Genomic DNA, 23253 nt, shown 5'->3' with positions numbered 1-23253 from the left:
CAGTTCATAACCACTAGATTGTGGTCAGAGTCCACAACTGGAAATGTCTTACAATTTAAAACCTGGTTCCTAAATCTCTGTCTCACCATTATATAATCTTCCTGAAAGATTCCAGTATCTCCAGGCCTCTTCCATGTATACAACCTTCTTTCATGATTCTTAAACCAAGTGTTAGCCATGATTAAATTACGCTCTGTGCAAAATTCTACCAGGCGGCTTCCTCTTTCATTCCTTACCCCCATTCCATATTCACCTACTACGTTTCCTTCTCTTCCTTTTTCTACTATCGAATTCTAGTCACCCACGACTATTAAATTCTCGTCTCCCTTCACTATCTGAATAATTTCTTTTATCTCATCATACATTTCATCAATCTCTTCGTCATCTGCGGAGCTAGTCGGCATATAAACTTGTACTACTGTGGTAGGTGTGGGCCTTTGTTATTCATTATTAAATCTACTCCTGCATTACCACTATTTGATTTTGTATTTATAACCCTGCATTCACCTGACCAGAAGTCTTGTTTCTCTTGCCACTGAACTTCACTAATTCCCACTATATCTAACTTTAACCTATCCATTTCCCTTTTTAAATTTTCTAACCTACCTGTCCGATTAAGGGATCTGACATTCCACGCTCCGACCCATAGAACGCCAATTTACTTTCTCCTGATAACAACATCCTCCTGAGTAGTCCCCGCCCGGAGATCTGAATGGGGGACTATTTTACCTCCGGAATATTTTACCCAAGAGGACGCCATCATCATTTAACCATACAGTAAAACTGTATGCCCTCGGGAAAAATTATGGCTGTAGTTTCCCCTTGCTTTCAGACGCTCGCAGTACCAGCACAGTAAGGCCATTTTGGTTAGTGTTACAAGGCCAGATTAGTTAATCATCCAGACTGTTGCCCCTGCAACTACTGAAAACTCTTCAGGAACCACGTTTGTCTGGCCTCTGAAGAGATACCCCTCCGTTGTGGTTGCACCTATGGTACAGCTATCTGTATCGCTGAGGCCCACAAGACTCCCCACCAATGGCAAGGTCCATGGTTCATGGGGGGGAGCAGCTGTGTAGTCAAATGAAATTTGGTCCTTTCTGCCTGGTATTGCACACTACATCACATCCACTTATGTTGAAGGTCAGCTGGCAATCTTTGCACCAAGCACTGATCATCTGCAAGACTCTGCATATTGTAAGAAGTTTTTAACCATATCACCTCACTGTACACAAATGTGTCACCTGAGACCAACCTCACAGGTCTACACGGGTTAATCATAAAGTCATATATATATGTTTGTCACAGTAGTGGCCCTAGTTATGGTGAACCGTGTTCTCAATAAATTGTTTTGTTATGGTGGAAGAGGTTTGTCAGGCAATGTAATCAGCCTAGACAATGTAGTCATACAGAGGTGTGTGTGTGTGTGTGTGTGTGTGTGTGTGTGTGTGTGTGTGTGTGTGTCCCCATCCAACCATCCTCTACAGCCCCGGAAAAGAACAAGCAAAGTAGTTGTTTTTTTTTTTTTTTATGTGACTTTTGATAACTCAGAGCCTCTACTTTTCAACAATTTGCTCCTCAAAACATTTACATTGCACCAGGACTTATATTAAAAATGTGTGTTTTTGGTTTAAGAACATTTTTGATCAGCTGATTTAGAAACAACTATATGGTAGAAATATCTTGTTCAATAATGCATCAAATGTCCTGTTCAGGAAATATGTTCCACTTTCTTGATTACACTTACCTACTGGATACTAATGTAGCTATGTGTTATGCATGTGTATGACTATAGAATGTGACAATATCAGAGAAGGAAAGTTGCTACTCAACATATAGCGGAGATGCTGAGTTGCGATAGGCACAACAAAAAGATTCACACAATTGAAGCTTTTGGCCACTAAATCCAAAAGGCCTTAATGGCCGAAACTTTAACTGTGTGCATCTTTTTGTTGTGCCTATTGCGACTCATTATCTCCGCTATATGGTGAGTAGCAACTTTCCTTCTCTGGTATTGTTACATTCCATCCTGAATTTTCCAATGATTGACTATAGAATATGATTATTACAAGTAGTTACTGAGATGTACAATTTGGTATGAAAACTCAAATTTAAGGGGTACGGAAACCTATGTTGGCACATGACAGTGTGTGAAATCAAAAAGCATAAATCTACCCTCCACACTACGGTGTTTAATATAAGACTTTGATCTGAAACTGTTCTCTTACGGCTCCAATATCAGTGACAAAAAGCTTCCTATTAGTATTCACATCAAGGTATCACCAACGAAGTGCACTAGTGAAATTACAATTTAGTCTCTTGAACTACAGAAACAGTTTTGCAGATTACACAGCCTCAATGATTACATGTAAATCTACAGTAATGAAGTTTGTGAGTGCTACACTGCTGTTTTCTATCTATGGGCTCAAAAGTTTTAGATTTGATGCACATCACATCATATACTGATTGTGAAGCAGGTGACAATGTTTTCTACCATAGGTCATTCCAATGAGACATTAAGGTTTGCATCACAAATGATGACATTCCAAACCAAGAAAAAAACATTACTGAAATTCTGTGCACAATTAATATACAACAGAAGCATTAATAGAATTAATTATATGTTAAAACTTAAAACTGTCTGTAGAACCACAACTCTGACTCTATTCCCTGTTTTTCAAAGGCAGTATTCCCAGCTATATCCTTTCTCTAGGTGGTGCAAGCCCCACAGCACTGCAGAAGTGCCTCTTTTGAGCTTAAAGGGAAAGGGGAGAAGCCTACGACAGGCTGATTAATTGTGTTTGTTCATGAGGCATGCATACACAGCTCAATTAGTAACATACTGTTCATGGAGGACAGTGATCCCAGTTCAAGATACAGACCAGTGCAAAGTTTTAACTTGTCACATACAATCAGCACAGCAAATACTTGACAGAGAGTAAGAATTTTTCTCTATGTTGGATAACTGCAATACATGCATTAGAAATAAAGAAAATTTTGAATTCATTCCACAATAACATTACATGGAATGATAGAACCATGCAATGCAATTAACAACGGAACAATATTACTTGCTGGTGCCTGGAACCATTCAGTCTACAGCATTACACTGATCAAAAACTGATGCTCACAGTATTAACGTTTACATATATTCAGAATAAACACATCATTCCAAATGTAAATTACTCCAAAGTAATTCGTATACATTTGTTGAACCCGATCTAAAAAATATAAATCCAAAAGAAATGAGCATTCTCATGCACTGGAAGTAATATAATTGGAAGTTTATTACTGATGAGTTTTGTACATGCATCAGTGTTTCTTTTTATGTGTACATACACAACACTTGAACGCTATCGAACACAGACATGCCGCTGTTATCATTATTAAAAAAGACCATCCGATATGTAATTACTTCACAGTGCCAAGAAGAACAGTATGATGTGCTTATGGCTATGATTATTATGGTTTACTGACATGAAAAGTGAATCTCAAAGAAATACAGTGGTGTGCCAAACTTAAAGATGAAAGTAACTTTCATACAACATGTCACAGCCAGTAACATAGGTCGATGAAACTTGGACCCTACATAGATGGTAAGTGAAAGAAATATGCAATGAGATGAACAGAAATGACACTTTTATTCAAATAAAGTAATTACACTGAAGTCATTGTGATTTATGATGGTCCCCAAGAGATCACAAAAGGCAGCAAGTGGTCCTTAGTAGGCTGTGTGATCAAAATGAGACAGCAATGCATGCTCTAAAATGTGCTTCCATGCTAGCCACATGGTTGGTAAGGACTTCTTTTGGAAGGGCATTCCATTTGTCCAACAGTGCAATTGACAAGTAACTTGATGGCCATCAATACATGTGGATATGCTGCAATATGTCTCCCCAACACATCCCACACTTGCTCAATGCAATTTAAGTCAGGAGAAACAGGAAGGCTAGTCCCATTCCAACATTTCTTCCACCTACTTAGTTTGCTGTAGTCACACACTGTCATCTGAAAAAATGAAGTCAGGGCTGAATGCACACCTGAGAAGATGCACTTGTGGAACACGTACAATGTCAAAATAACATTGACTGGTAACTGTACCGTGTTCAAAGATTTGGAGGTCAGTATGCCCATGCAACAATATGCCTCCCCACACCCTAACACCTGGACCCGAAACGATCATGTTCGACAATGTTCCAGGGTGCATTACATGTTCCCACCTCTTACCACATGAGGGATGTCCAGCATTGTGTGACATGTCATTTTGGTGTTACAGTGTTGGAAGACATAATGTTGCATGGGCATACTGAACTCCAAATCTTTGAATATGGCACACTAATCAGTCAATATTATTGTGACACTTTACTCCTTCCTCATGTGCATCTTTTCAGGGCAATATTTGGCATTAACCTAATTTTTTGTGGATGACAATGCGCAACCACATAAAACTGTGCAGGTGGAAGAGTGCTTGGAATGAGAGGATGTTCGGTGAATGGACTTGCCTGCCTGTTCCGCTGACTCCAGTCCCACTGAGCAAGAGTGGGATGTATTGGGCACACATATTACACCACTTTCACATTAAGTCCTTACCAACTGTGGGGCCAGCATGGGAGCACACTGGAGAGCATGCATTGCTGTCGATGGTGATCACACACTAGTAAGAACCATGATGTTCTGCCTTTTGTAATCTCCAGGGGACCATCATAAATCACAATGACTTAAGTGTAAATACTGTCTTTGAAAAGTGTTATTTCAATTTGTCTCATTGCTTATTTCTTTCAGGTACTTTAACTGGAGAAGTTCTATCTACACATGGTCCAAGTTTCATCAAGCAATGTTACTTGGCAGTGACACATCATGTGAAAATTACTTCCGTCCTAACATTTGCATAGCAGTTGTATAATATACTGTTCACCATATAAATTCATATTAGTTCTGAGAGGGATTTACGAGCTATGTGGAGAACAAGATATGAATAAGCAATGAACCAGAGCAACAGGTGAATAAAGCATGTGCATAAATTTTTCCATTTGAGTTAAATGGGAATCCAACAAAATGGCCTTCTGGGAAATGGGGTTGATAGCAACAGCACCAAGATTTGGTATCTGGAATATTTCACCACAGAGTCTACTACAATATTTAATCTAATAATATTTCCCTACATCTACATCTATACTTTGAAGATAAGTGTGAAGTGCACAGAAGAGACTATTTCTTAATATACCAGTTATTAGGGTTTCCCCTGAACCAGGCACCTACAGAGCACAGGTTGAATAACTACTTGAACACCTCTGTGTAAGCTATAAAATCCCGTCTTTGCAATCCCTATAGGAGTAATACGTAAGGGGCTGTAGTATGTTCCTAGGTTCATCATTTAAAGCTAATTCTTGAAATTAGGTAACAGAGCTTTCTCAGCATAGTTTGTGTTTATCTTCAAGTGTCTGCCAATTAACTTCATGCAGCACCCTGTGATGCTCTGCTACAGGTCACACAAACATGTCACCATTCATGGTGTACTTCTCTGTATTCATTCAATACACCCTGTTAGTCTTAATTGTATGGGTCCTACACAGTGACAGTATGTGTTACACAAGTGTTTTCTAAGTGTTCTCCTCTGCTGATATAGTCCATTTTCCCAGTATCCTATCAATGAGCCAAAATCTGCAACCTGCTATACCTACACATGAGCCAGTGTTATGGCTCCATTTCATACTTATGATAGAAGAAGAGCACTGGGAGAAGGGCAGGGAAAGGAAGGTCACTTCAGACCACATAATAAGAAAGGCAACTGGTACAGGAAGTAAAACATTAACCATCTAAAACATTGTTAGTAGTACTTTGGACTTCTGAATGAGAGTTGTAATTCCATTGTTCTTTCCTGTTCATTCTCTATGGCTCTCCTGGTCCTTCCCTTCAGTCTTTGTGAGTAAAGTCTAATTTTATCCTGACAATCATGTTTCTTGCACAGTTATGAGCAAATTGTCCTTCATTCACTGTACTTTACTTGTAATTTAAAATTATTCATTCGTCTCTAGCCCCAAGTGTAAGAACAAATTATTTTAACAATTTAATCATATTTGTTACTGGTACCTTACATGTGAAAAAAAAATTAATTTAACTACTGGCTAGATGAAGCTGGACGCTGCAATATGGCAAAATATGCCTTTGGACAGGCAGTCAAGTAAACTAGTATGCACTGTGTTCAATGTTACAGCATTTTAACAGTATAAAGTAAAACATTATCTTCCATAAGATCATGATGGAAATTGCCTTGTGTTTCATTTATCGGATGATCCTTACATAGTTTACTAATTTTACTATCCTGTAAAATGAGTTATGTATTATCACTACACTACGGATGCTATTGATATGTACAGATGATAAGTGCTAGCGATATTACCTTCAACTCCTACACAGCTGCCTTTGATATTTCATAGAGAACAAAATTGGAAAAATTATGCTATTGAGCACAAGGAACAAACAGATTTGATTAAAAACAAACACTATTTACTACTAGCTACATGTGATTTTATAATGAAATATTTTTAAGAGTAAAGAAAAAAATCTGACTGTAATGGTAGAAATTTGACAACCAACGTCCTTAATATCTTAAGGGCTCAAGTGAATATGGAATAACCTGCAGTGTGCACTTATTGGTTGCTTTACAGTTTATTTCCATAATTTTGTCAGGACTAACCTATCCACATTGTTTCATGCATTGTTGTAACACAATACTGGATTTACAACAGTGTTCACCATGTAATGGAAGGTCAGCAAGGAAAATCGAGTAATGGATATATAAGTGGGGGTGAAAGCGCGTGCGCGCCCACATACACGCACGCGCGCGCGCACACACACACACACACACACACACACACACACACACACACACACACACACACAAAACCTGATTGCCTCAAAGGGCAAACAAAATTGTAAATGTAACTGGTATGGGAAATTAATACTGGCATAAAGGGAACAAAAGCCCATTTTTATGATAAAGTTTGGTGAAATTATTTGCCTGAATTGTGACCTGTTGTCACTTTCAAAGTAAATGAAAATACATACAAAATTACAGTATGGTAGAATTTCAGTTCGTACATTATTTAGTTGGCTATTACCTGAATTTGTGATATTAGATTGTTATTTCAAAGTGCGCAGAAACGAAATAGTTACCAAAGACAATTGTTTGAGTATGGGTAGTTTCCTGATGGAAAAAATAGAAAAAAACATTACTGTATGTGGAAAGATTCTCCAACGGACATAGTTCAGGGCAAAGAGAGCCAGATGTTTTAATCTCTTGTGACCAATTTTTGTATGATGGACAACAGTAAGTCTCGGTATGATAAACTGCAGTACTTGAAAATGTGTACGTAGCACTATTTCAATCATTTTCATTTCATTTTAATGAATCTTACAGTACAAGATGTGTACAAATTAAGTTACTAGAGAAGTAAGTATTTTTGGATGTATTATCTAAGTAAATGTTATTGTTTATGGAGAGATATATGAGTGATATACATTTTCAGAGAACCTAGTATATTAATTGACAATGCCAATCTGCAGATCACAACAAAAACTATCAATCTGCAGATCTCAACAAAAATTATGTACTCTTTGTATAACTGGTTTTATTTACTATTTTGCCATAAGGAACCCTGGAGCAAAAGGGCAGTGCTTTAACTTTATAATTGAGAAATGTTGCTTCTTTAGTTGCCAAGTAATATTTATTTTCATGAGGTGTTCAGAAAATGAACCTGCTATGTATTCAAATGTGCTTCTGTTACATTAAAGCTCTATTCATTGAGAAAATGAACCTGTTATGTGCACAAATGTGCTTCCAATACGTTAAAGCTCTGTTCTTTAGTTGTATTCCATTTCTGGTACAAGTAAAATGCTAACAGCTTAATATTTGTAAGTTAATATCTTTTGTATACACAACAAAAATGTTTCAATGGACATTACATGAACATTAGGCGAACAGCGTATGATTAAAATAATTTTGTAACTTTCTATAATAGATATCAAAAAGTGATGTTACAGGTTCATTGTATTCTTCTTATTTTATATAACAAAGGAGCAGTAAAAATTTCAGTAAGTGAGACATAACTGAAGACATTGTGTTAATACATTTTTGGCGCTTCTGACACCACTGTCTAACAATTTACACAACAATATCATATTCTCTTTTTATTTATTTCCTTCCACACTGTTGTTGTTGTTGTGGTCTTCAGTTCTGAGACTGGTTTGATGCAGCTCTCCATGCTACTCTATCCTGTGCAAGCTTCTTCATCTCCCAGTACCTACTGCAACCTACATCCTTCTGAATCTACTTAGTGTATTGATCTCTTGGTCTCCCTCTACGATTTTTACCCTCCACGCTGCCCTCCAATGCTAAATTTGTGATCCCTTGATGCCTCAAAACATGTCCTACCAACCGATCCCTTCTTCTAGTCAAGTTGTGCCACAAACTTCTCTTCTCCCCAATCCTATTCAATACCTCCTCATTAGTTACGTGATCTACCCACCTTATCTTCAGCATTCTTCCACACTAATTTGTAGTAATTCACAACTTCCTCTTTCTACCCTTCTTGTGTGTCCTGGCACTTTAAGTCAAAGCCAGTCGCTGAAACCTCTCTCTGCTTCTCAAGTTACACAATCTTCAATTCACCTCAACTTATTATTAAGCTAATCACATTAGTAGTACTCACTACTCATTCACCTGCAGATAGTTTCCCACAAAATAATTTTTGTTCTGTCAGCGTATTAACTGCAATGCTGAACCAAGAATGAAAATGACGTCAATGTGAAAACGACGGCAATCTGAGATAGAAAAAAGGGCCCCCTCCAACAGACTGCGAAGATTAAATCATGCCAATCAGAATCGTTAATAATTTGGAGTAGTCTTAGACACAAAATCTTTGCCTTTCACATGCATACTTCTCTTTGTTGTGAGTTGAGGGAAGAAGGAAAGAGCACAGAAATGTTACACAGATAACTGAGGGAAAGAAAATATACTTTGAACCTCATGTCATGGCAGATTGAGGTAGTCTAACTGAAGCTTCTTTTGAACATGATGTGATCTGACACAATGCGTAGCTCACACAAAAGAAACACTTCTCTATTCTCTTCCATTATACCAATATATTAAAAAGACACGAGAATATGAGAGCTGAGGAGAAGGGAATATAAATTTACTAATCCATGAATAAAAGGTATATAGGCAAAAGATAAGAATGAGAATGTTAACTGTAGCAAAAAAAGAAATGGCATTGAATTGAAATACATGAAAAAACTATAAACAGACCCTTTTATTTATCTCCTCTATTCATTTCAGAGGATTATATGTCCATTATCAGGAGGATTTATTTGCAATTAATGTAACATAGATGGTTTGTATGTATGGTTTTCTAAACAACTCATGGAACTGTTCTGTGTACACAGTCAGTCTTTTCATTCAAATGGTTCAAATGGCTCTGAGCACTATGGGACTCAACTGCTGAGGTCATTAGTCCCCTAGAACTTAGAACTAGTTAAACCTAACTAACCTAAGGACAGCACAAACATCCATGCCCGAGGCAGGATTCGAACCTGCGACCGTAGCGGTCTTGCGGTTCCAGACTGCAGCGCCTTTAACCGCACGGCCACTTCGGCCGGCTAGTCTTTTCATTATTTGCATTTTAACTGTCATGGCAGTCAAAGTTAGACCTAAACTAAAATTACTAAAAAGTGAGAGAGGTGAGCCAAGAATCGCTGTGAACAGTTTTAAATGTGCTATGCTAACACTGCTACAAGACTGCATTAACAGTAAGTACAGTATCTTCTCATTTTGTCTTTATTATCCAACGTTAGTTTCACTTCCATGCCTTCTTTTATCTCTACTATCATCTCTACTCTCTCATCAATTTTCACCACTCTCTCAATGGCTGCTCAAGACTTCCCCGCTACAGTTTCTCTCATCTCATAGCTGACAACTGACTTCCAGCAAATCTCACAAATAACTTCTTGCAGGAATCAAAATTTAATTTGTTAATTTCTCTCGTGTAGCTCCCCTACAAAAGCGTTCTATTATTTCTCAACCAGTTTGGAGTTCTGTGCAACTTCGTGTCAGACTCTTACTTTTTGCCAATGTGCCACTTTTTCATTTCTCCTGCTCTTTTTCACACTTGCAAAACTGTAATCAAAGACCTTCAATTTCCTGAGACGCTTCATTTGTTAAACACGTACGAGATATAAATGATCCGGAACTTGTTCATTAAAGCCCTTCAGTAATTACCATTGACTCTTCATGGAGTCTCATACAAAATTATATGGAGGAAGCTTTTTCAGGAACAAATATGCACTATTTTCAGTTTTAAATATTCCCAGTCTTAATTTTTTAGAGTTATTTTGTATAGTTCATTTTAAAATTAATTTTCCTACCTGTTACATACTGTAACTCATATTTGCGCTTTATTGAGCATTCTCAGGTCGCCCCCTAAATCACAATGAGCTCAAGTGATTCAAAGTATTTGGCATTCTTTCTCACTGTATGACTGATTGGTGACCATTGTTGTCAGTTGTTAGCAGAAAACTTCACAAATGGTGTAAATGTAGACTTTTATCACTATTTTCAGCATGAAAGAGCTGTGTTCCAAATAATTGTTGGTGCACACCACATATTATCCTCAATACACATGTATAAATTGAATTCCTTGCAACCAAATAAAAATTTTTAGTACAGAGTATTATTTCACAAAACATGGCTGACTGAAAGTACACAGAATATGTTAACTCATTGACATGTGCAATGCTAAAATCAGCAAACACATGCACAGCAAAAATTGCTGACATTTCCAATTCAAGTTCTTATCTACATGCACATTCCAACATTTTGAAGATTCTGAGGAACTTATTGTACTTCTGTCATGCTCTATAATTAGTGGAAGAGCTACATTGCTTACTATACAACTGTATGTACTTAATTTTGTGTATGTTAAGTAAACCACTCATAATTTTGGGGAAAAAAACCTCTGGATACTTGTTTCTTGAAACGGAGGATTTCATGCTGGTTATATAAGGTCATGTGATCATGGTCACAAACTGTTAAAAATACCTTGCAATACATGAAGATTTAGTGAAACTGGAGATGATGTTCAAGATGCAGGTTGATCCAGGACGTTTTGATACTTACAAACAACAACCACAACAACAATAATAAAAACTATGAAATTAATGGAAAACAGTATCTAAAAGTGAAAACATTTCTCAGCAAGTTGTTAATTATCCTCTGTTGCAAATTATAAAGCTATGGGTATGACAACAGTAAATAACTATCTGAGCAAAGTGGACAAGGTATTGAGAACATAAGAGAAGAGAAGTGGCAAGCGCAAAAATGTACACTGAAAATACATGCTTCTAATGATTGCTAGAGACAATGTTCCCTCATGCTTCAGTTATGAGATGAGTCATGTTTGTGATAACTGATAAACAGCCATTGGAGACAGTTACATTGATTATCTACTTATACTGGGATAACTTGTACGTTTTGAGGTTTCATTCATGTTGGTGAGACAAACCTATAAATCCAGATTAACTATATGAGAGTGGAGCACATCAGAAACCAAAGAAACTGCTACTGTCCCACTAGTATTGCCACAGATGACCATTAAGTGGTAGCAGAAGTAAATTTGGTCATCAGTCTGCGATTCTTATCAGGTAATATTAATAGAGGAGGTAGAGAGGATCGAAAGAGAAGCACTGGATTCTTTCAGTAAATGTACGAGCATTGCAGAAAGGCTCATTGAACTCCAATGACGTATGCTACAAAAGAAGTGATGTGACATCATTGACAGACCTATTGTACAAATTGCAAGAAAGCACATTCTACAGAAAGTAAAGCAACAGATGCCCCCCCTCCCCGCTCCTCTCTAAATCATATCATATAACATAACATACAAGATATATTGTGCAACCCTATTTTTGTGCATGTAAATAAGGAAGACATTACCATCAGAGATGTTGATGTTGAGATATATATACGCCAGCCTAACAAACTGCAAATGTTATGAAGCACATTAGTCAACAGTTCACCACAAAAAGCTATACTGATGCTCAACACTGATATAGCTTGTCACAGTGACTTCTTAAAATGCAATCTTCATAAAACTGTCAGTTTGCTAGCCAAGCAAATTCATCCCGACATCAACATCTCTGTTGTTAATGTCTTCTTTATTTCCAAGCATATACTGCAGGCTTAAACAATATGTCTTCCATGTGTACACAATTTGATCTGCACACAGCAGACTGTCATACGGAGATCTGATCATCAAGATATCTCACTCTCAATCTTATCAGACTGTACACATAAACAGAAAAATAAAGCATTGCAGTTGGAATACATTGAACATAAATTATTTCACACACAAATTGTGAAAAGACCATGTCAGTAAGATAATAGGAATTCCAGCTCATACAGAAGCTTACCTGCACACCATTTGTGCACAGAACTAAAAACAAGGGACATCATAAGTGTACAAGAAGTACACTCGACCACATATTATAAGGTGATGGGAGAGTACAAATGCAGAAGTAGGTTCTGATTTGTTTATTTTACAATTATTACTTGAAAAATCTTGAAAAATGCTGGGAAAGAAAAGTTGATTGGAGTATATATGTACATACACGTTTTACTTAAGGCGGAATATATAGTGGCTTGTCTTGAATAGCTGTCTAGGTTTCACTGCACAACGAGGTAAACAAATGACACAAGCAGTTAGGTTTCATGTTACTACATTACATAGTAGAAGAGATCATTTCATCAGAATATTGAACAATACTACAATTCAAGCAATAAGAGGAAGATTCACACAAACATTCAATAATAATTCACATTATCCACAAATCACACTTAATTTCTGACATCTACTACATTATGTTGATGGATGCACCCACTACAGACACTGGGGTTGGATATATTTATAAAAATGTCTGTACAGTTCAACAAGAATTTTGAAGAGTTCAGAACAATATGATTTCAGATTCATTCATAGCTGTGCAATTTATATATATGGTAAATTTGAACTCCAAGGCTACTACATAAAATTTTTGGACCATACACTGACATCTCAACGTTGTTCGAGTAAATAGGAAAGCATTATTAACTTTTAGCTTTCATGGAATACTTTTACTTGGTTATGAATGAAACAGTTTCACTATAGTAATACCACAAAATATACATACAAAATAACAGAAGCTACTGCCTGAATTGTAGAATTATATTTATTGACATACTGTATCATATAACACTGTATCAGTAATATGAAGAATAACTACTTATAAGTCATTCTTTATACTGGATGTTCATCATGATTTATTGTGTAATTGTACTTCCCCAGTGGTTATTTGAGCACATTTAGTAGATTATGAACAGTTGAAAAATTAAATATTATTATTTCACAATGTAAAATAAAAAACCGTTCCCTTAGGACAGTATATTTCAAATTCTGAATGCACTGAAAAACTAATCATCAATCATTTTTTAGAATGACATCACTTGTACTAACAGCAGCCACAATGTTGTTATGTGCTAAAGGTGATCAGTATTCATAGTCAAAGATGCTACTGACAACTTTTTCCAACAGTAGAATGTACACACAATGAACATATGTTTCCTTTCATTCTGAAGACTAATAACATTCACTATGTTAGCTATAACTATCAAGAGGTGCATGATTTACCAGCAATGCAAACTATACTGCTGTTATCTCCAACAAACTTCTACTGCACTACTGACATATATTCAAAGATCTCCTACAAGGCACTAACAAATTGGTGCATTAGTCTGCGACAAATGATAACGAAAGCATAAAAATTACGTTACAGTTCCTAACAGAAGACTGATTACATCTTTTTCATACTATCCCTTTACAGCTATACGCATTAAACACGAAAAACATTCTCTCTTCAATTTAAGTCTTTCTGTTATGCTATTCTCTGCACCTTTACAAAACTTTTCTTTTGTACTGCTGGGAAAAATTTGTGAAAGTAAAAAACATATCTTGATTCTTGTTATTGCATTATCACAAACAGTGAGGTATAAAGTAATCTAGTTCTTTAACCAAAACAACGTTATAGAGAACTGTTCAACAAAATGTCTGCCTCCATTAAACCTAAAGAATCTGTCAGTTGAGTAATTCAGAGCGTATGAAAATATCTACCCAACAAAATACAGGATTTAAAAGAAGAGATGAAATACATTGTGAAATTCACCAAAAATATGAAGTATCACCAGCATTGAAATCTGCATTTTCCAGAAGTCAATATTTTGAAAATTGCAGTTATATTAAAATTATCTTTTGTCACATGAAGCACTTTGTAGTGAAAGTGTTAGTGCCAGTTACACCCCCCCCCCTCCCCTCCCACCCAAGAATTCTGATACAGGGACATGTCACAAAACTGAGTTTTGAATGTATCCTTGGGTACATGTTTAATTACTCATCTGCCATTATTACAGATACTCAAAAGAACTGTATCTTTCCGAACACCATAAATAAATACCGGTACTATGGTCTCTTTTCTGTGTTTACTTTGGGCTTAATGTTACATTCCTAAATCCTTACCATATTGGGTGATGTGGTATCAGGTTCCCATACATAGTGTTACAATACGCTATCCAACAGTGTTATTCAATACTCCTCCTTGAATTTGAATTGTAGAAGGACTGGTAACTTAAAATACTAAAGAATTTGGTTTCTGATTGTAAATAAAATGTCAAATAAATTGTACAGAGAGAAGAGGTTGAATTGGAATTGCCTCTTTTCAGAAGAGAATTGTTTAATAAACTAAGTTTTTTTTAAAAAAGGCTTCTTAAATAATGTAATTTAATCCTGCTTCTGCTGTGTCCTACACATAACTACACAAAAATGTCATTTTAAATTTGTATACTTACCAACAATTTGCCGAATTTGCAACTGCTTTGCTTCCATTAATTTCTGTTTCTCTTCCAAGCTGAGAACTATGCCTTCATCTTCATCTTCTTGACAGTTCTCCACAGCTGACCTGCAATACACAGGATTTTCAGTATCTGTACATCTCTCATCAAACTTGACTGAACACTATGTTGGGCAACCGATTTCCTTTCACTATGTTCAGCAAACAAACTAAACACGATAACTGCTTGCAGGCATCTGTTTCAGGTTCTATGGCTGAAGGCAGTTTGATTTACAATCTAACGTTTCCCCAGCACAATTATCCTCTACTGTTTGGTGGAATGAGGACAAGCTCACAGACAGCATTAACACTGCCTCACTTTCAAAGAACCTGAAACAGATGGCTCTATGCAATATATTTGTTAGTGGCTGTGGAACTCTCAATGATTTCGAGCATATGACAAGGTAATCATTTGATTATCTATCGTTGTGCCCTGAAATGAGGGACATCCTACCCGAGATACTACCCACCCCTCCAAAAGTGGTGTTCCATTGCCCACCCAACCTCCACAACATCCTAGTCCATACCTATACTACTTTCAATTCCAACCCATTGCCACAGGGTTCATATCCCTGTGGAAGACCAAGGTGCAAAACCTGCCCAATCCACCCACCGAACGTTCCCTATTTCAGTCCTGTCACAGGTTTATGCTGCCTCATTGGAGGGGGAGGAGGGAGGGGCACCTGTGAAAGGACTCATGTCATTTACCAGCTCTGCTACTATTACTGCATAGCTTTTTATATTGGCATGACTATCAACCAGCTGTCCACCAGGATGGACGGCCACCACCAAACTGTGTCCATAAGCTGAACACAACACACTTGATTTCAATGGCTGCTTCACTACCACAGCCATCTGGATCCTTCCCTCCACCATCAGTTTTTCTGAACTGTGCAGATGGAAGTTATCCTTACAACACATTCTCCAGTCCCTTAACCATCCTGGCGTCAATCTACGGTAACACACTGCCATCCCCACATCCTCCACCCAACAGTTTACACCCCCTCTGTCCTTTCATCTCCTCCCCATTCTTTTCTTCCACCCAGTTTATTTGCAGCCCTCTGCCAATACATTCACACGTCTTTCCCCACTCGTCTTCTTTTTTGTTCCCTTTTTTCGCCCAGCTCCCTGCCCCACAACCTCCTGATGCTGCGCCTGTTGCCAGTCTGGTCCCTGTGCACTCCACCAGACAGCGTTTGTCTCTCCCCCACCCATACACTACTACTTCTTCCCCTTCCCCACCCCCTCTAGATTGCTGCTTGCCTCCTACATGATGTTGCATTCCAGCCTAAGATGCTGAAATCAGTGGTCATGAATATGTAAGGTGTGTGTGTGTGTGTGTGTGTGTGTGTGTGTGGTTTACTGACAAAGGCTGTGGCCGAAAGCTAAGTGTGAGTGTCTTTTAATCACGTCTGTCTGCCTGCAACTTGACGAGTCTTCTTTATGGTAAGTAACAATCTACCTTTTACTACATTGTTGATATTCCAAGCTGGAGTTTCCATTGTTTGACATCATTGCCTAATTTTTTTTTCCCCTGGCTGTTTCTCCCCACTGAGAATAATATAAAGAGCTCTGTTTTCCAAGAAGTCTCAAACCCACTCATGCATATGGTTAGAAATATATTCTACGAGCACATATTTACTTGGTGACAGTGTAGAATCGTTCTGTATGCTTTCTGTAAGCCAAGAAATGTAGCACCTTTGTTGGCTCCACGGTCTAAAGCCTTGTGAGTCTCATGAAAATATATGGAGAGCTGAGTTCCACATTACTGGTGACTGCGGAAACTGTTATTTCTTATAGAGCAATCACCCATTATGTAAGTACTATTTTCAATGAATTCTGATATGGAGTTGGTTTTCTGAAACTGTTCATTACACATACTGTCTTACCAGTTTGTTATTGTGATCAAAGATCTACATGCTGAATATTTGGTGAACACTCTTATTTGTTTAACAGATCATAAGAGAGAATTTTGTATGTGCATTTCACTGAAATTCAAGATTAATTTATGCACTTCGTCTTCAGGCCACAAGTTGCCCATTGGGACCATCTGACCGCTGTGTCATCCTCAGTAGAGGATTTATATAGGAGGGGCGTTTGGTCAAGCACACCACTTTCCTGGTTGTTATGATGGTTTTCTTTAACTGGAGCTGCTACTATTTGGTTGAGTAGCTCCGCGATTGGCATCATGAGGCTGAGTACACCCCAAAAAATGGCAACAGTGCATGGCAGCACGGATGGTCATCCACCCAAGTTCTGGCCAAGCCTGACAGCGCTTAACTTCAGTGATCTGACGGGAACTGGAGTATCCACTGTGGCAAGGCCGTTGCCTAAGATTAATTTATGGGTATTAAATTATTCGATTATCATTAGCATTACTATTCTTAACACTGATTTTTGCAAACCTTATTGCACGTATCCACACTTGCTTGTCCTTTGGTTTATGTACTTTCAGTTCAAACATTTCAGGCTCTGAAGGGTTGGACGAAATAAGATATATGCCTCTTGAGTCCTGCCCAGCTTTCTCTCTGACAAGCAGTTTTTGAAGGGAGACAACCCCAGCCTGAAATAAATAAATAAAAGTGAAGTGTTTGAGCAACTGGTAATTATGAAGAAGTATATGAACACTATTTCAACTATAAACAAATCAGATATAAATTTGAAAATGATGTTATGCTATTCAAAATACTTTTCCCATCGATAATTTACCTTGTTATCTGGAGTAAAGAAAGAATATTTGTTATTGTTTTCCAGCAGAAAGAAGAGAACATCTGATAATACAATAACCAAGACAACTTGCATTTTACTCCTCCCTTGCATCAAAGTTGAAACACCTTCGAACCTATAGATTGAAAAAATATGGCATTATTTTTGAAACAATGAAATGAAATTATTCATTTATAGCAAGATAAAAAATAGCCATTCATAATATGAAAATAAAAATAATCATTCGAAACTTGGAGAGAAATATCAATGATTTAACAATGTATCATTTCTTACAAACACAAAAATGTTGAAAATAATGTGATTATTATTCTCTATTATAATTTATAATTTACAAACTAAACAGAGAGAGAGGGAGAATGAGGGGCGGGGCAGATGGGTAATGGGAGTGCTAGCATGAATTTGACACTCAATGATAACATTATTATGTTATTTTCATCATGGCAGCGACAACAGCAGCCACTGCGAAATTCTCTCGAATGAAAAACAACCCACAGTTGCACTAAAATCTGTTTATTTTAAACCTTGACCACGGTTATAATAATATAGCCTCCTTTATAAGTCCTAAAAAATGATCAAAATAACATTTAGACCAGTGATACAATCTAAACATAAACTTCAGAATTAAGTGATAACATATTACTTACATACACACTAATAAATGAAAAATGTCTTAGCCCAGCGGCTGTGACAAGGCCAATAAATAACTTCAACAGAGATAAGCCTGTTTCAAATAAAAGTAAAATTACACACGACAACGTATGTCCTCCGCCACTACCTCTGTTATACTGGGCGCACGGTTGTCAAATGTGCTGCACCCCGCACACCATAGGTGGCACTCATCACAGTGAGCTATGTCGCACCGTTTATCAGGCAACTAGTCAATATGTACAACAATAAATTAATAACAAGCCTACATGTGTAAATTAATAACAAGCCTACATGTGCAAATGAGGAATCATATACTATTAATACAAATGTCCAAGAGATGAAATACTGTTGCATACGATCATTAGAGTGGTAGAACATTAACAATTTCATATAATGAAGTTTGTCTTATCACTCTTTGATGAACTTCGATGATGTGTTCAGCAAACGTTGACCCATTCTTATTCATACCCATCCTCAACGGCATATGTTCTTTATATCTTATGGCTGTAGACCTACCTGATTGCCCTATGCAATACGCCAGGCAATCATTACAAATGTAACTTCAGCTTACATTATGTGCTCTAATAGCTTATACGGCTAAGTCTACCAGCCGACCGGAGTCGTCGTACATAGCCACACTACCAGTGATTGACATCATCTCTGCGGCTAGCATCCTAATGCATGAGTCCGGTAACATGATACATGATGACAAAGGACACACAAACATGTCTGTCTCAACGTAAACCAATGTTAACATAAAAGCAGCTCATGCTGTTGTTGTTTTGTTGTTGTTTTTGGGGGTGGAGACCAGACAGCGAGGTCATCGGTCTCATCGGATTAGGGAAGGAAGAGGAAGGAAGTCGGCCATGCCCTTTCAAAGGAACCATCCCGGCATTTGCCTGAAGTGATTTAGGGAGCAGCTCATGACTATGATGAATTCCTACTGGAGCATTGTCCTAAAACATAAGTTTATCTCAAAAGATAATCATACAATCATATGGCACAATCGAGTAACTACTAGTGCCAATCTGCTATGCCCAATACAGGCTGAAAACCTTCAAGGAAGCTGGAACTTTCAAATAACACTGATCATTCAGTAAATTCCAACTGCCAGACTTTTTGGGCTTGTATATCTGCACCTCCTCCAACAAATCTAATTTCATACCGTTTGCTTCTTTACACAATAGTTCAGTGTTGTTAACATGTTGGGGCGTATGTCCTCCTTCGATTATGGGTTCAGCAAACGTTGACCCATTCTTATTCATACCCATCCTCAACAGCATGTGTTCTTTATATCTTATGGCTGTAGACCTACCTGATTGCCCTATGCAATACGCCAGGCAATCATTACAAATGTAACTTCAGCTTACATTATGTGCTCTAATAGCTTATACGGCTAAGTCTACCAGCTGACCGGAGTCGTCGTACATAGCCACACTACCAGCGATTGACATCTCTGCGACTAGCATCCTAATGCATGAGTCCGGTAACATAATACATGATGACAAAGGACACACAAACATATCTGTCTCAACGTAAACCAATGTTAACATAAAAGCAGCTCATGCTGTTGTTGTTTTGTTGTTGTTTTTGGGGGAGGAGACCAGACAGCGAGGTCATCGGTCTCATCGGATTAGGGAAGGAAGAGGAAGGAAGTCGGCCATGCCCTTTCAAAGGAACCATCCCGGCATTTGCCTGAAGTGATTTAGGGAGCAGCTCATGACTATGATGAATTCCTACTGGAGCTTTGTCCTAAAACATAAGTTTACCTCAAAAGATAATCATACAATCATATGGCACAATCGAGTAACTACTAGTGCCAATCTGCTATGCCCAATACAGGCTGAAAACCTTCAAGGAAGCTGGAACTTTCAAATAACACTGATCATTCAGTAAATTCCAACTGCCAGACTTTTTGGGCTTGTATATCTGCACCTCCTCCAACAAATCTAATTTCATACCATTTGCTTCTTTACACAATAGTTCAGTGTTGTTAACATGTTGGGGCGTATGTCCTCCTACAATTAAGGGTTCAGCAAACGTTGACCCATTCTTATTCATACCCATCCTCAACAGCATGTGTTCTTTATATCTTATGGCTATAGACCTACCTGTTTGCCCTATGTAATACGTCAGGAAATCATTACATTTCAATTTATAAACTCCTGATTGCAATAGCTCATTATAATTGTTATTGCTGAAACAAACAAAATTCCATTTTAGGCTATTGTTGGTGGAAGACGCTACATTACAATCGTGTTCATGGAGCACGCATTGCATTTTATAAGATGTGTTTCCTAGAAATGGAATAGGTGTATATCTCTTACATTTTGTGCTCAATTATATTATCGACTATTTTGGGGTTATAACCATTACTACCTTCAATCTCTTTTAGGGTTGTTGTTATTGTTGTTGTTGTGGTCTTCAGTCCTGAGAATGGTTTGATGCAGCTCTCCATGGTACTCTATCCTGTGCAAGCTTCTTTATCTCCCAGTACCTACTGCAACCTACATCCTTCTGAATCTGCTTAGTGTATTCATCTCTTGGTCTCCCTCTACGATTTTTACCCTCCACACTGACCTCCAATGCTAAATTTGTGATCCCTTGATGCCTCAAAACATGTCCTACCAACCGATCCCTTCTTTCAGTCAAGTTGTGCCACAAACTTCTCTTCTCCACAATCCTATTCAATACCTCCTCATCAGTTACGTGATCTACCCACCTTATCTTCAGAATTCTTCTGTAGCACCACATTTCAAAAGCTTCTATTCTCTTCTTGTCCAAACTAGTTATCGTCCATGTTTCCCTTCCATACATGGCTACACTCCATAGAAATACTTTCAGAAACGACTTCCTGACACTTAAATCTATACTCGACGTTAACAAATTTCTCTTCTTCAGAAACGATTTCCTTGCCATTGCCAGTCTACATTTTATATCCTCTCTACTTCGACCATCATCAGTTATTTTACTCCCTAAATAGCAAAACTCCTTTACTACTTTAAGTGTCTCATTTCCTGATCTAATCCCCTCAGCATCACCCGATTTAATTTGACTACATTCCATTATCCTCGTTTTGCTTTTGTTGATGTTCATCTTATATCCTCCTTTCAAGACACTGTCCATTCCGTTCAACTGCTCTTCCAAGTCCTTTGCTGTCTCTGACAGAATTACAATGTCATCGGCGAGCCTCAAAGTTTTTATTTCTTCTCCATCAATTTTAATACCTACTCCGAATTTTTCTTTTGTTTCCTTTACTGCTTGCTCAATATACAGATTGAATAACATCGGGGAGAGGCTACAACCCTGTCTCACTCCTTTCCCAACCACTGCTTCCCTTTCATGCCCCTCGACTCTTATAACTGCCACCTGGTTTCTGTACAAATTGTAAATAGCCTTTCGCTCCCTGTATTTTACCCCTGCCACCTTCAGAATTTGAAAGAGAGTATTCCAGTTAACGTTGTCAAAAGCTTTCTCTAAGTCTACAAATGCTAGAAACGTAGGTTTGCCTTTTCTTAATCTTTCTTCTAAGATAAGTCGTAAGGTTAGTATTGCCTCACGTGTTCCAACATTTCTACAGAATCCAAACTGATCTTCCCCGAGGTCCGCTTCTACCAGTTTTTCCATTCGTATGTAAAGAATTCGCATTAGTATTTTGCAGCCATGACTTATTAAACTGATAGTTCGGTAATTTTCACATCTGTCAACACCTGCTTTCTTTGGGATTGGAATTATTATATTCTTCTTGAAGTCTGAGGGTATTTCGCCTGTCTCATACATCTTGCTCACCAGATGGTAGAGTTTTGTCATGACTGGCCCTCCCAAGGCCATCAGTAGTTCTAATGGAATGTTGTCTACTCCCGGGGCCTTGTTTCGACTCAGGTCTTTCAGTGCTCTGTCAAACTCTTCACGCAGTATCTTATCTCCCATTTCGTCTTCATCTACATCCTCTTCCATTTCCATAATATTGTCCTCAAGTACATCGCCCTTGTATAAACCCTCTATATACTCCTTCCACCTTTCTGCCTTCCCTTCTTTGCTTAGAACTGGGTTGCCATCTGAGCTCTTGATATTCATACAAGTGGTTCTCTTCTCTCCAAAGGTCTCTTTAATTTTCCTGTAGGCAGTATCTATCTTACCCCTAGTGAGACAAGCCTCTACATCCTTACATTTGTCCTCTAGCCATCCGTGCTTAGCCATTTTGCACTTCCTGTCGATCTCATTTTTGAGACGTTTGTATTCCTTTTTGCCTGCTTCATTTACTGCATTTTTATATTTTCTCCTTTCATCAATTAAATTCAATATTTCTTCTGTTACCCAAGGATTTCTATTAACCCTCGTCTTTTTACCTACTTGATCGTCTGCTGCCTTCACTCCTTCATCCCTCAGAGCTACCCATTCTTCTTCTACTGTATTTCTTTCCCCCATTCCTGTCAATTGTTCCCTTATGCTCTCCCTGAAACTCTGTACAACCTCTGGTTCTTTCAGTTTATCCAGGTCCCATCTCCTTAAATTCCCACCTTTTTGCAGTTTCTTCAGTTTCAATCTGCAGTTCATAACCAATAGATTGTGGTCAGAGTCCACATCTGCCCCTGGAAATGTCTTACAATTTAAAACCTGGTTCCTAAATCTCTGTCTTACCATTATATAATCTATCTGATACCTTTTAGTATCTCCAGGATTCTTCCAGGTATACAACCTTCTTTTATAATTCTTGAACCAAGTGTTAGCTATGATTAAGTCATGCTCTGTGCAAAATTCTACAAGGCGGCTTCCTCTTTCATTTCTTCCCCCCAATCCATATTCACCTACTATGTTTCCTTCTCTCCCTTTTCCTACTGATGAATTCCAGTCACCCATGACTATTAAATTTTCATCTCCCTTCACTACCTGAATAATTTCTTTTATCTC

The 23253-nt window shown here is 37.8% G+C and overlaps 1 protein-coding gene and 1 pseudogene across 1 annotated transcript in view; both read right to left on the bottom strand.

The window, feature by feature from the left end:
* The window catches only part of LOC126262284 (rho guanine nucleotide exchange factor 18), a 628397-nt gene that overhangs the window by 113926 nt on the left and 491218 nt on the right, over nucleotides 1–23253 (bottom strand). Inside the window, exons 20-22 of the mRNA XM_049958802.1 lie at nucleotides 17677–17809; nucleotides 17373–17530; nucleotides 14927–15036 (exon numbers count right to left, since the gene is read on the bottom strand). Of these exons, the coding sequence (XP_049814759.1) occupies nucleotides 14927–15036; nucleotides 17373–17530; nucleotides 17677–17809 (401 nt within the window). The remainder of the gene's footprint in view (nucleotides 1–14926; nucleotides 15037–17372; nucleotides 17531–17676; nucleotides 17810–23253) is intronic.
* Nucleotides 17181–17298, bottom strand: LOC126191864 (5S ribosomal RNA; annotated as a pseudogene).

The sequence above is a fragment of the Schistocerca nitens genome, chromosome 6, assembly GCF_023898315.1.
Source record: "Schistocerca nitens isolate TAMUIC-IGC-003100 chromosome 6, iqSchNite1.1, whole genome shotgun sequence".
Classification (NCBI taxonomy): Eukaryota; Metazoa; Arthropoda; class Insecta; order Orthoptera; family Acrididae; genus Schistocerca; species Schistocerca nitens.
Note: the sequence above shows the minus strand (reverse complement) of the source record. Positions and strands in the feature narration are given on the sequence as shown.